This window comes from Aquarana catesbeiana, linkage group LG11 (assembly GCF_042186555.1).
Source record: "Aquarana catesbeiana isolate 2022-GZ linkage group LG11, ASM4218655v1, whole genome shotgun sequence".
NCBI classification, from domain to species: domain Eukaryota; kingdom Metazoa; phylum Chordata; class Amphibia; order Anura; family Ranidae; genus Aquarana; species Aquarana catesbeiana.
Genome location: NC_133334.1, coordinates 83,011,853 through 83,024,445, shown reverse-complemented (window position 1 = coordinate 83,024,445; position 12,593 = coordinate 83,011,853). Strand labels below are relative to the sequence as shown.

The 12,593-nt window shown below is 41.2% G+C and overlaps 1 protein-coding gene across 6 annotated transcripts in view; it reads left to right on the top strand.

Annotated features, from left to right (window-relative positions):
* The window catches only part of MYRF (myelin regulatory factor), a 213,252-nt gene that overhangs the window by 172,447 nt on the left and 28,212 nt on the right, over nucleotides 1-12,593 (top strand). For 3 of the 6 annotated variants that reach the window (XM_073604655.1, XM_073604658.1, XM_073604660.1), the window contains 6 exons: nucleotides 236-330; nucleotides 699-822; nucleotides 2,097-2,292; nucleotides 6,624-6,700; nucleotides 6,789-6,914; nucleotides 9,692-9,782. In XM_073604655.1, coding sequence (XP_073460756.1) covers nucleotides 236-330; nucleotides 699-822; nucleotides 2,097-2,292; nucleotides 6,624-6,700; nucleotides 6,789-6,914; nucleotides 9,692-9,782 — 709 coding nt within the window. The remainder of the gene's footprint in view (nucleotides 1-235; nucleotides 331-698; nucleotides 823-2,096; nucleotides 2,293-6,623; nucleotides 6,701-6,788; nucleotides 6,915-9,691; nucleotides 9,783-12,593) is intronic. The other 3 variants (XM_073604656.1, XM_073604659.1, XM_073604657.1) reach the window with 2 other exon arrangements.

Genomic DNA, 12,593 nt, shown 5'->3' with positions numbered 1-12,593 from the left:
ACACAGTAACATTCCTATTTGAAGCACCGGGTCGGTTTGAGAGGCAGCTCATCTTGCATATGCCTATACTCCTGAATTAGTGCACTGATGCCTGCTCCTACAACCTGGACACTGGCAGGGATATCTGTCATCCTCCAGCTTTGACCGGCGCTCACAGTTTATATGTGACCTCAGCTTTACCATGTTGTTTTGTTCTTTTTGTGACAATTTATGGATACATATTTTTGTATTGTAGGCTCCCTGTGCACCCAACAAAGAAGAGGAAACACTCGGACTCTCCAAACTTGAGGGATCAAGTATCAAATGGAGGCATGGTGAAACAGGAGCCGGGTACTGGCACACAAACATACACCCACACATATATGTCTAGTGAAAGTGTGCATTGTCAACAGGGTACATGTTACAACATGCAAGTTCAGCCAAATGTATTGAGTCAGGGGATGATGCACACATGTTGGCCATAATCTCTACTTCTGAAGTATGGAGATAAAGCACATATCAAGGTTTCACCACTGAATACAAGCATTAGGAGATGAAATGGCAAGGAACTGCATACCTGCATAAACCTATGCAGAGCAAACACCATTTATACAGCATTGCAGTGAAAAAAATGACACACCACACAATGACAAGGTGGGAGGTTCGTGGGATGGTGTTTCATATCAAATAATCTGATCATTTTCTGACTTCTCCTAAAGGTCTCATGCAAGACACTGACAGTCTCAATGGTTCCTACTTGGATCCCAACTATCAGTCCATAAAATGGCAGCCGCACCTACAGAATAAATGGGTGACCCTGTATGACAGCAACTACAAAGAACTGTAAGTAAACAGGTTATTGTAGAATCATATAACATTACAGCATGTTTTATAGACACCTTCTTCAGCACTGACCCACCAAATTTATAGAATATATGGAACACTGGGGGTTATTTACTAAAAGTGCAAAATCTGGTGCAGCTCTGAATAGAAACCAATCAGCATCCAGGTTATATTGCCAAATCTATGTACATTGCAGATAATTTAACAAACTTTGTTGCAGATTCCTACATTTTGTTATTCTGAAGGACTAGCTGTTTGTTTGTCTGTGTCCATGTGCCGAGTAAATCTGTAGGGGAGTGACTTTATAATTTTCAGTCAGCTGCTGCACCTGGAAGGCTCTAAAAAAAGGGAAATTGGCAGGGTCTGCATCCTTTTAGATGCGATTTCCCTTTGGGAGTATATCACAAAAAATGACATTCTTGTAGCAGGGGATGCCCAAAATCTGATTTGTATCTTAGTGCAGACTTCTGGGAAAATCAGTAAAGCTGGCCATACATTATACAATTTTCCTTTTGCTGTAATCTTCTGTAAAATGCAATGCAATATGGCTACCTGGAGGGGTTCTGTACACAGATGGTGTACAGAATGCCCCCTGAGATATGTAATTTTCTGCTTGTGTGATTGGCTTAACCTGGCCATACATTATACAATTTTCTTATTCAATTTTCCTTTAGATTTACCAAAACCATATGATATGAGGTCAAACCTAAACCCTTTAAACTTGTATGCAGTCAGGCAGGCCCTTGCACCACATAGTTGAAGGTAAATCTAAAGAAAATTGAATAAGATAATTAGATAATGTATGGCCAGCTTAAGCCAATAACACAAGCAGGAAATTACATATCTAGGGGGCGCTCTGTACCCCATCTGTGTACAGAACATCTCCAGGTAGCCATATTGCATTGCATTTTACAGAATATTACAGCGGTGCAGATTGAAAAGGAAAGGTAATTTTTAATAACATTGAATTACAATATGACTTTTACTGCAATTGTATACAATATATATATATCACACACACATTTTTGCTAATTTTTGTCCCATGAAAGTGGAGTTACCCTTTAACTGAACATGCTGAAGTTAGAAGCTGATTGGCTACAATGCTCAGCTGCACCAGATTCTGAGTGCACTAGTTTTAGTAAATCTCCCCCACAGTGTGTGTAGCCTGAAGAAAAGCCTTGTGTACCTTGTAAGCTCAGCGTTTTATGGTGCTATGTAAGTAAATAAAATAAAATGCATTAAGGGTTCGGCACTGACGTTTCTATACTTTGCAGCCCAATGCCTACCTACAAAGTAGATGCTGATAAAGGGTTTAACTTCTCGGTGGGAGATGATGCGTTTGTATGCCAGAAGAAGAACCACTTTCAAGTCACAGTATACATCGGCATGATTGGAGAACCTAAATATGTCAAAACCCCAGATGGTATTTTACCTCTGGAGTGCTTCTTCTTGAAATTAAATGGAGTTAAGGTGAGTAAAAAAAAGAGCACTGATGTATAGTATACTATTTTTCATGAGGGCCAGTTCACACCACATGCAGTCCAGTGTGTTTTTTTCTGCATCAAAAACGCATAGAAAGTAGGTTATATAGATTTCAATGGCATAGTTCACACCAGTGCTTGCAGTTTCAGTGCGTTCCAGTTCCAGAAAAAAAAGTAGAACATGCTAGCACATTCCTGCACTGGACTGTACTGGGAGGCTGTAAAAAGCATCAAAAACTCATAGGAACGCATCTAAACGCACCAAAAACGCACTGGAACACCCATGTTCTTATTTAAGGAAAAAAATGGGGGGGGGGGATGCACTGGACTGCATCAAAAATGCATCAAAAATGCACTGCAACGCATCAAAAACATGCATGGAAAAAAGCATCTGGAGCGCATCCGGACTGCGTTTCTATGGTGTGAACTGGCCCGAAATGTAATTTTAGAATCATGTAATCTGATTAAATACAAACAGTGGATTGCATTACGGCCCTAATGGGTAGTATTAATCACTAAAACTAAACTCTAGGTGCATATAAAAGATACAAAAAATGCATTTCTGTAATCGGTAATGTATTCTTTAATGTATTATTTAAATACAAGCAGTGTAAGTTCTTGCATTTGAACTGGTACAGTAGATATTAGGCTGGGGGATGAAAAGCAGCACAAGAAGCCAATCGGTTGTGCTGCAATGCAGAAACCACACTGATAGGAGGAGAGAGAAGAGTGACAGAAAGAAGAGCTCACCATTGTACTGGTTCTTCTTGTACTATCCATTTACAGGCTGGGGGACAAACAAGATTTGTAAGGTCCTGTTCACACATTGTGTGGTGACCGGCATTTTTTAGCACTGGAAGAACACCAGTCAGTGCTAGGGCACAACGAAAACTATTGCTTTTTTTGTGCCTCGTACACACTGCAGCCCAGAGTTGTAGTGCAGTGAGCTGCGATAAAATGCAGATGACACTAACTGTGCACCGCTGTGCTGCTCTGTCTTGACATGAACGGAATGTCACTTTGTGCACTTCAAATAAAGTTGAGGGAAAAAAGGGAACTATGTGATATGCTGAAATACAAACCACCCCACCCCCCTCACTTTGGCTCACTGCAGCCAAGATGGACAGCTGCCCACACTAATCCGCTCCAGTTTAGAGTGCAGACAGTGTGAACCAGAACTTACTGATCAGCTGCAGAGAAAAATCAGTTTTCTTCCTCCGCCAGACAAAATTTAGGCTGGGTTCACACTAGTGCGAATTGAATGCGAGTTTTCCGCATCCAATTCGCACAGCAGGAGATTGTGATGGGCTCACTATGAGCCGGTTCACATATCCCCACAGCGGCTCCGGTGCGATTTGCATAGGAGCCCTGTGCGTCTTTTGGTCCGTTTCAGGTTTGAATTCAGCCAAAAATTTGTGGTGAAATCGGACCTGAAAAGGTGAATGAGGACGCACCGGACTCCTGCTGTGAGCCTCTGCGTGCTTATATATGAACCCAGCCTTAAAGTGTGACAGAGCTGTGTAAATTTTGGGACTGTATAGACAGAAGTACACTTTCATTTGGCAGGTAGATTTCATATCTGTAGCTGATCTATGTATTTATTTACAATCCATGTAAAAAGATAGTATAAAAAAAACATAAAAGAGAAAAAAAACATGATAAAATAGGAAACAAGGTAGTTGTTTCACAGTATTTCTTATAGTGGGTGTAATTAACAAGTGGTGGCGCCAAACTCAAAATAATATGTAACAACACACGTGATAAAGGGAAAAGCTGCCCCTTTTTCAAGTGAACAAATCACCTTATAAACAAATTGAAAAATAATATAAAAGGTTGGCGCTAATTCATGTGAATATACATGAACATACACAATTAACTTAAAGTCGCATCATAATTGGGTGAATATATAAAAATAAAATTCAAAAAGTATTTAAAGGACCATCCACACACCTAAAGATGTAGAAAAATTGGTGTAAATGAAAGTATTCTTAGTTATCTGTGCTCCACCATCACTCGTGCAGAAGAATAACAAACTCACCAGATAACTGAACAAAATGTAACTTATATAAAATCAATTCCTTCCTGATGACGTTGAAACATGAAATGCATTGAGGCTGCGCTCTCGCCCGCACTGACATCACTTCCGGTTCTTATCTCTGGTGTGTTGGAACGCATGCCGAGAGCTCCAGGAACTGCGTGTATCCCTGCTGTTTGGCCATACATGCTAGTGCTAGGCTATTAGCATCCACAAATTAAAGTGCATTACTTGGCAATTTGGCTTCAAATATCTATAGGCTGTATTGCGCTATGTGATGAACTTTGCTTTTTTCAAGCTCCTGTTTTTTCACAAATCGAAAGCCTCGTACGCACGATCGGATTGTTGGCCAACAAAACCATGGAATTTTGTCCGAAGGGCATTGGCCCAAACTTGTCTTGCATACACACGGCCACACAAATATGGGCCAACAATTACGAACGTAGTGACGTACTAGACATACTAGGAGCCAATAAAAAGGAAGTTCAATAGTCATGTGCCACCCTTTGGGCTCCTTCTGCTAATTTCATGTTAGGAGTTCGGTGAGTGTTGATTCGCGCTTTTCTTTTTTGCGCTTTTCATTTAGTGCTTTTCAGTTCGTTTCTGAACGGCCGTTCGTCAACCAGAAATATTGTGGAATTGGAGGAGATAACGTGTTATTTATTATTGGCCTTGGAGTTATTGCATTGACATTATTTTTTTGGTTGAATAATGATTTGATTTGGTATATTTTCTATATTTTTGGATGCATAGAATGCACTTTTTGGTTAAGTTCTATTGGCAGATAGCATGTCTAATTTTTTTTTTCTTTTTAATGCACAATATAAAAAATGTGTAAAATAATACTTGGCTATGTGTTTTACTTCAAATGACAGTTTGGGAGTAGGCAGTTACATTTTAAAAAATACAATGTAAAATTAAAAAGGGACACCAACATAGTTGTATCTTTGAATTATAAACTACGAGACAATAGTGTTGTATTAACTTGTACAAATTAAAAAAAAGAGCATAAGAATATTATTCTTGGTATCACTAGAAAAAAAAAAAGCCTTTGAAAATGTGTTTGCAATAACTCCATCAGAGGCACCAGCTGAGCAGCTTCATTATTATCCCATTAAAGAAGAAGAGAATTGTGCGCTGCATTTCAAGATTTCATAATTTGCCACGTCACAAATGTTCAGCTTCTGGCTTCTGGCTCGTCCTTGGACTTTGGACTTTTTGTCCGATCGGAAAATCCGACAACACACATTTGTCCCCGGAAAATTTGAAAACCTGCTGTCCAACGTTTGTTGGTGGAAAGTCCGACAACAATTGTCCGATGGAGCACACACACAGTCGGATTTTCCGCCAACAGCCTGTCATCACACATTTCCCGTCGCAAAGTCCGATCGTGTGCTTAAATTAAGGATCCACCAGCTGTCGGTGTTAAGTTACAAGGACATTCCCTCCTGGTACCCCTACCTTCCAAGGAATTGATTTTATATAAGTTACATTTTTTCAGTTATCTGGTGAGTTTGTTATTCTTCTGCATGAGTGATGGTGGAGCACAGATAACTAAAAAAACTTTCATTTACAACAATTTTTCTACATAGAATTCTCTTCTTTTGGTGTGTGGACCTTTCTTTAAAGATTTTTTGAACTTTATTTTTATATATTCACCCAATTATGATGTGACTTTACGTTAATTGTGTATGTTTATGTATATTCACTTGAATTAGCACCGACCTTTTATATTATTTCACAGTATTTCTTTTTTTCAGTAGATTTGTAATTTACATACAGAAGATGGAGATAACTATAAAGCTAGTTTCCGTATGTCAGCTAGATTGTTGTAGTAATTGCAGCAAGCCTGAAGAACGATAGTAGCAGGAAGCAGTGCCTAGTTCCATGGACAGGCCATGGCTGAATATACTGTCAAGTATATGTGCTATACACATAAGACAATAGGGGTTATTTACTAAAGGAAAATCCACTTTGCACTGCAAGTGCACTTGGAAGTAAAGTCGCTGTAGATCCGAGGGGGACATGCAAGGAAAATAAAAAACAGCATTTTAGCTTGCACATGATTGGATGATAAAATCAGCAGAGCTTCCACTCATTTCAGATCTACCCCTTAGATTTAGAGCGACTGCACTTCCAAGTGCACTTGCAGTGCAAAGTGGATTTGCCTTTCGTAAATAACCCCCAATGTCACCTATGCCTGTCAATGTACAGCCCTTGAAAGAAAACAGCTCGACCATCTCCTCGTCCTACTTCCTATAACTTATGTTTTGTTTCTCTTACAGTTAGAGTCTATTAACCAGAGCATCAGTATTGAGCAGTCGCAGTCGGACCGAAGCAAGCGTCCGTTCCACCCTGTTACGTAAGTAATGGGGAAGATTAATAGGGGGCTTTTTCCTTTAGCAGAATTTCCCAATTGAGGTCAATAGAAGCTTATCAATAATATACAGACATTGTATTTCTAGGCTTACTCTTCCTCCAGACCAGGTTACTAAAGTGACAGTGGGGAGACTCCATTTCAGTGAGACTACAGCAAATAACATGAGGAAGAAAGGAAAACCCAATCCAGACCAGAGGTGAGTGCCGCTATGGATCCTAACCAGTTGTGGATACCAGATGTACTATACAAGTCTGAATAATTTTCATCAAAGTACACAGGACGTATGAGTGCACCCTGTCCTTCTGACCAGCTGTTACTCACCTTCTTGCAATTACCAGCAATTCCTGACTGTCAAAATGATAGCTGGAAGTTGCTGTGGAAATAGCTATTGTTTTTAAAAAAAAATGTGAAACCATGTGAAAGAGAGATTGAAAATAACATTCTTATTGTTGTATTTACATTGTTTAATTCATCTGCAGTTCAAAGGAATGAGCTTAAGGCCCCTTTCACACAGTGCAGGCTCCATTCTGTCCACTGATCCCCACTGAGCAGGCGGGATGGCTGGTCTGTGTCTGCTCCTCTATGTAGAGCGGACACAAACACAGCCCACTTTCCCCTATGGGCGGTCGGATGTAAACGGACAGCCTGCCCATTTATATCTGATCCACCAGACGGGAATGTATACCCATCTGTCTGTTTTTAGAGGGACAGGATCGGATGTTGGCGGGTATCAACAGACACATGTCTTTTGATACCTGCCACTCCATAGAGGAGACTGGAGGATCTGATCTGGTTTGCCTGAAAAACTGACAGGCGGACCTGATCACTCTGCTAATGTGAAAGGGACCTCAACTTGCAAATTATATTAGTATAACAACCTGACAAGTAAAAAAAAAAGAAAGGTTACTTTTTTATTTTATTTAATCCCTTATTAGCTGATAGTTTACCCTAATCAGACCTAATTAACTCTTCCTCGCCTCGCCCTCCCACTTAACTACTATATTTTTGCATATTATAATGACATCAGTGCAAGGGTATCCTGGAAGCCTCCACATCATTGCTATGCATGTATATTCCCTCAGTGCACCTTCAGTCTCAGTAGGGATTGTTAAAGCCAGCCCTCATCCCCTGCTAAAGCAATTTTTTCACCACTTCAGCCCCGGAAGGATTTACCCCCCTTCCTGACCAGAGTATTTTTTGCGATTCAGCACTGCGTCTCTTTAGCTGACAATTGCGCGGTCATTCGACGTTGTACCCAAACAAAATTGACATCCTTTTTTTCCCACAAATAGAGATTTCTTTTGGTGGTATTTGATCAACTCTGCGTTTTGGTTTTTTTTTTTTACGCTATAAACAAAAAAAGACCGCCAATTGTGAAAAAAAGCAATATTTTTTACTTTTTGCTATAATAAATATCCCCAAAAAATATATAAAAAAACGAATTTCTTCCACAGTTTAGGCCGATATGTATTCTTCTACATATTTTTGGTAAAGAAAATTGCAATAAGTGTATATTGATTGCTTTGTGCAAAAGTTATAGCATCTACAAAATAGGGGATAGATTTGTGGCATTTTTATTATTCATTTTTTTTTTTACTAGTAATGGCGATGATCAGCAATTTTTCGTTGGACTGCGACATTATGGCAGACACATCGGACACCTTTGACACTATTTTGGGACCAGTGACATTTGTACAGCGATCAGAGCTACAAATAGCCACTGATTACCGTATAAATGACACTGGCAGGGAAGGGGTTAAACACTAGGGGGCGATCAAGGGGTTAAGTGTGTTCCCTGGATGTGTTCTAACTGTAGGAGGGATGGGCTCACTACAACATGACAGAGATCACTGCTCCCGATGACAGGGAGCAGTAGCTCCCTGTCATGTCACTAGGCAGAACAGGGAAATGCCTTGTTTACATAGGCATCTCCCCATTCTGCCTCTCCTTGCCGGAATCGCGTTTGCGGGACCCGCTGGCACGTTTCCGCGGCGCGTGACGGGTGCGCGCGTGTGCACGCTAGATGGCAAATTCAACAGGATGTACAGGTATGCCCTTTTGCCTGCCCGTGCCATTCTGCCGACGTAAATTGGCGTGCGCCATTCGGCAAGCGGTTAAATGAATCCTTTTTGTTTCATTACATAACTTATTTTGGACCCAGTGACATAATCACTGGGTCTCGTGCTCTTCATTGCAATGCAGGCAGATCATAGCTAATGGGTGGAGCTGGCAGGGTACTGTACATATCTGAAAACATCACAGCACCCTGTCTCAGCACTTTTCTTAAAAGCACTCAGCATGCAGACTGCCCTAGGTAAGGCCCACATGGGAGACTGCATTTCCATGACTGAAAAAACTAAAGTCCAATGAATGAAAGGAGTAGGCCAGGGACAGTAGGGCTGGGGAGGAAATAGCTAGATTAGATGATGCTGAACATCCTTTAGCCAGGAAATTAGGGGGCTCTATCTGACTTGCTGCGGCTTCTGATGCACAGTGCGAGAAGCTCATGGTATGCAGTGAAATCATTCTAAGCTATTTCAGTACAGGAGAAAAGGAGAAGAGCCTGTGCAACAAGACTGGAGGTAAGGCTGGAGCTCATCTTTAAGCAAAATACTCCAATACCGTTTGCTTCACTATAAAAAATAATCACTAATATTAATGCTTCACTATAAATATTCTGTGTTTTATTTTGCCATGTGAATGGCTTGCAAATAATTTTAGGAGTTATTATTTTCTAATCTGACTGATAGTTGATGATAGTTTCACTCTGTCTCAAAGAAAATGATGAAATAGTTATGAAGAATCTGATGTTTTTAGAAGATTATTTTTGAGGTTATTGCGTCGATAATTATGTTTGTTTAGTTTTATGTATATCACTGGAATTTTCAGCCACTCATTAGCTGCTAATCACCGTCCTCTTCTCCTCAATCAAATGATATACCTTTGGTTATTCCCTGCTTGTTTGGTTTCCAGGTATTTTCTCCTTGTTGTGGCTCTCCAAGTCCAGGCTCAGAACCAGACATATCTGGTGGCGGCACACTCCTCTGAACGCATCATTGTCCGGGTAATCAATATAACATTATTATATAATAAGTAGTTTGTATTAATGTTATGTGAATAGCTAACTGAGGTTAAGCACATTTATGTTACCAGATTTAAATCTAAATATAGCTTGGCCCACAACAAAGTATTAGTAGATATCTTGGCAGCTTTATGCATGTTAAAGTATTATCTTGATATTTTTTTGGAGGTCTTTTTGAAACCTGAAAAAATTCTTACTATATTTGTTGTGGTCTCGTGTTATTTCCTCTTATATTTTAAAAATGTGTTTTATTTTGAGGTTTCAAAGGATAAATTCACCTTTAAGCTAAAAACCCACAGCTTTCATCTTTAGCCCCCTAAACTATCCAAAGCTGAAACCTTTCTGCCCAGTTACTTACTTACCTCCTTCGAGTTGATGGTCTCACTGTAATATGTCATGCAGCAGTGGCGGATATAATTACCAAACGGACCCTTGCACGACAGTAGCGACTGGTGAAGTTTTAGGATGGTGGGGTGCCAGACCCTTCCCTTCCTTTTTGACCCCTCCCACTTCTCATAAGCCCCACCCCTGATATAATCCACCCACTCCGTCCCCTGTATTTCACTTGCTTCCACCCATATTGTCAGAAGTATACAGCTCAGCATCAGGACAGAGTATACATCCCCAGAATCACAGGACAGAGTATACAGCCCCAGAATCACAGAACAGAGTATACAGCCCCAGAATCACAGGACAGAGTATACAGCCCCAGAATCACAGGACAGAGTATACAGCCCCAGAATCACAGAACAGAGTATACAGCCCCAGAATCACAAGACAGAGTATAAAGCCCAGCATCACAAGACAGAGTATAAAGCGCAGCATCACAGATAGGGTATATAGCCCAGCATTACAGATATGGTATATAGCTCAGCATTACAGATATGGTATATAGATCAGCATCACAGATAGGGTATATGGATCAGCATCACAGATAGGGTATATAGATCAGCATCACAGATAGGGTATATAGATCAGCATCACAGATAGGGTATATAGATCAGCATCACAGATAGGGTATATAGATCAACATCACATAGCATCACTAAACCCCCCCCCCCACGCGTGAGGCTCGCAGCACACTGACAGCAACCCCCCCCCCCCCGGCGCAGGACACTTAGAAAAAATCCACCCCCCGCAGCGCAGGAGGTCCAGCACTTACCAGGCTGTGGTGTCGTCTCCTTCTGTGTGTCCTCCAGGCAGCAACAGCAGTGGAGGAGTCCGCTCCTCATGCTTCCTCCACTCTGTTCCTCTTCCGCCAATTGGGAAACAGGTCTCACTGACCTGCCTCCTGATTGCTGATTGGCAGGGAGACACTGTGGTGTGAAAATAGCGCAAATTAATTCCCTATGGTCACACAATTTGGTGGGATCAGGGCCCTGAGCCCACCCTTTTTTGAAGCCTATTAGAGCCTCTGGCTCTAATCAAGTGCTTCAAAAAAAAAAAAAAACACCCCCTCCCATCCCCGCCATAGGAGTCCATGCATCCTGCGTCTTGAAAGGGGTTGGGCACATGGATAGGGAGGCGGTGGCAGGGATGGGGGGGGGGGGGGGGGCAGTGCCCACAATGCATGGGCTGCCACTGTTGCATGAGAACATTTATGGGTCCTCCATTCAGCTATTGTCAAGGTACAAACAATTATAAACTGTAGATCGATAGATGAGATGACAGGAAGTGAAACAAATACTCTTTGAATCTACTTGGATACAATAAACCAAGAGCTTCATCATGACGTCATGTAGAAAGCTTTCCTTTTCTTACCTACCTTAAAAGTAAGCAGTGTCCAGATCTATCTGATGGTGGGGTTCCAACAGCTGTCCGCACACATAGTTATATAGTTATGCCCCGTACACACGGTCGGATTTTCTGACGGAAAATGTGTGATAGGACCTTGTTGTCGGAAATTCCGACCGTGTGTGGGCTCCATCACACATTTTCCATAGGAATTTCCGACACACAAAGTTTAAGAGCAGGCTTTAAAATTTTCCGACAACAAAATCCGTTGTCGGAAATTCCGATCGTGTGTACACAAATCTGACGCACAAAGTGCCACGCATGCTCAGAATAAATAAAGAGATGAAAGCTATTGGCTACTGCCCCGTTTATAGTCCCGACGTACGTGTTTTATGTCACCGCATTCAGAATGATCGGATTTTCCGACAACTTTGTGTGACCGTGTGTATGCAAGACAAGTTTGAGCCAACATCCGTTGGAAAAAATCCTAGGATTTTGTTGTCGGAATGTCCGATCAATGTCCGACCGTGTGTATGGGGCATTAGTCTGGTTGAAAAAAGACACAAGTCCATCTAGTTCAACCAATAAAAAGGGGAAATTTTACAATCCTATACTGTATACACAATCCCATACCCACAGTTGATCCAAAGGAAGGCAAAAAACCCCCAGCAAAGCATGAACCAATTTGCTCAAGCAGGGAAAAAAATTCCTTCCTGATCCCCAAGAGGCAATCGGATGTTCCCTGGATCAACTTTACCTATAAATGTTAGTATCCACTTATTTCATGTACATTTAGTTAAGAATCCAGGCCCAGTGCATATGGTCCCCCATGGTCCCCCATGGTCCCTGGGGGCTCTTGTGCAGCTGCACAGTCCATATAAATATTATGCCCGCCCCTGGGATATGGTCTTAGCACTGTTCTGTAGTTGAGGGCTTGTTAATGTCAGTAATTTAGTTCATAGTTTTCAAACTCTGTAGTTTAGATATAACCCTCAGTGGTGTGCGCTGTATATTTATATAGAATGTTTTCCAGTACCATATATTTTTGCTGCTGTTCAT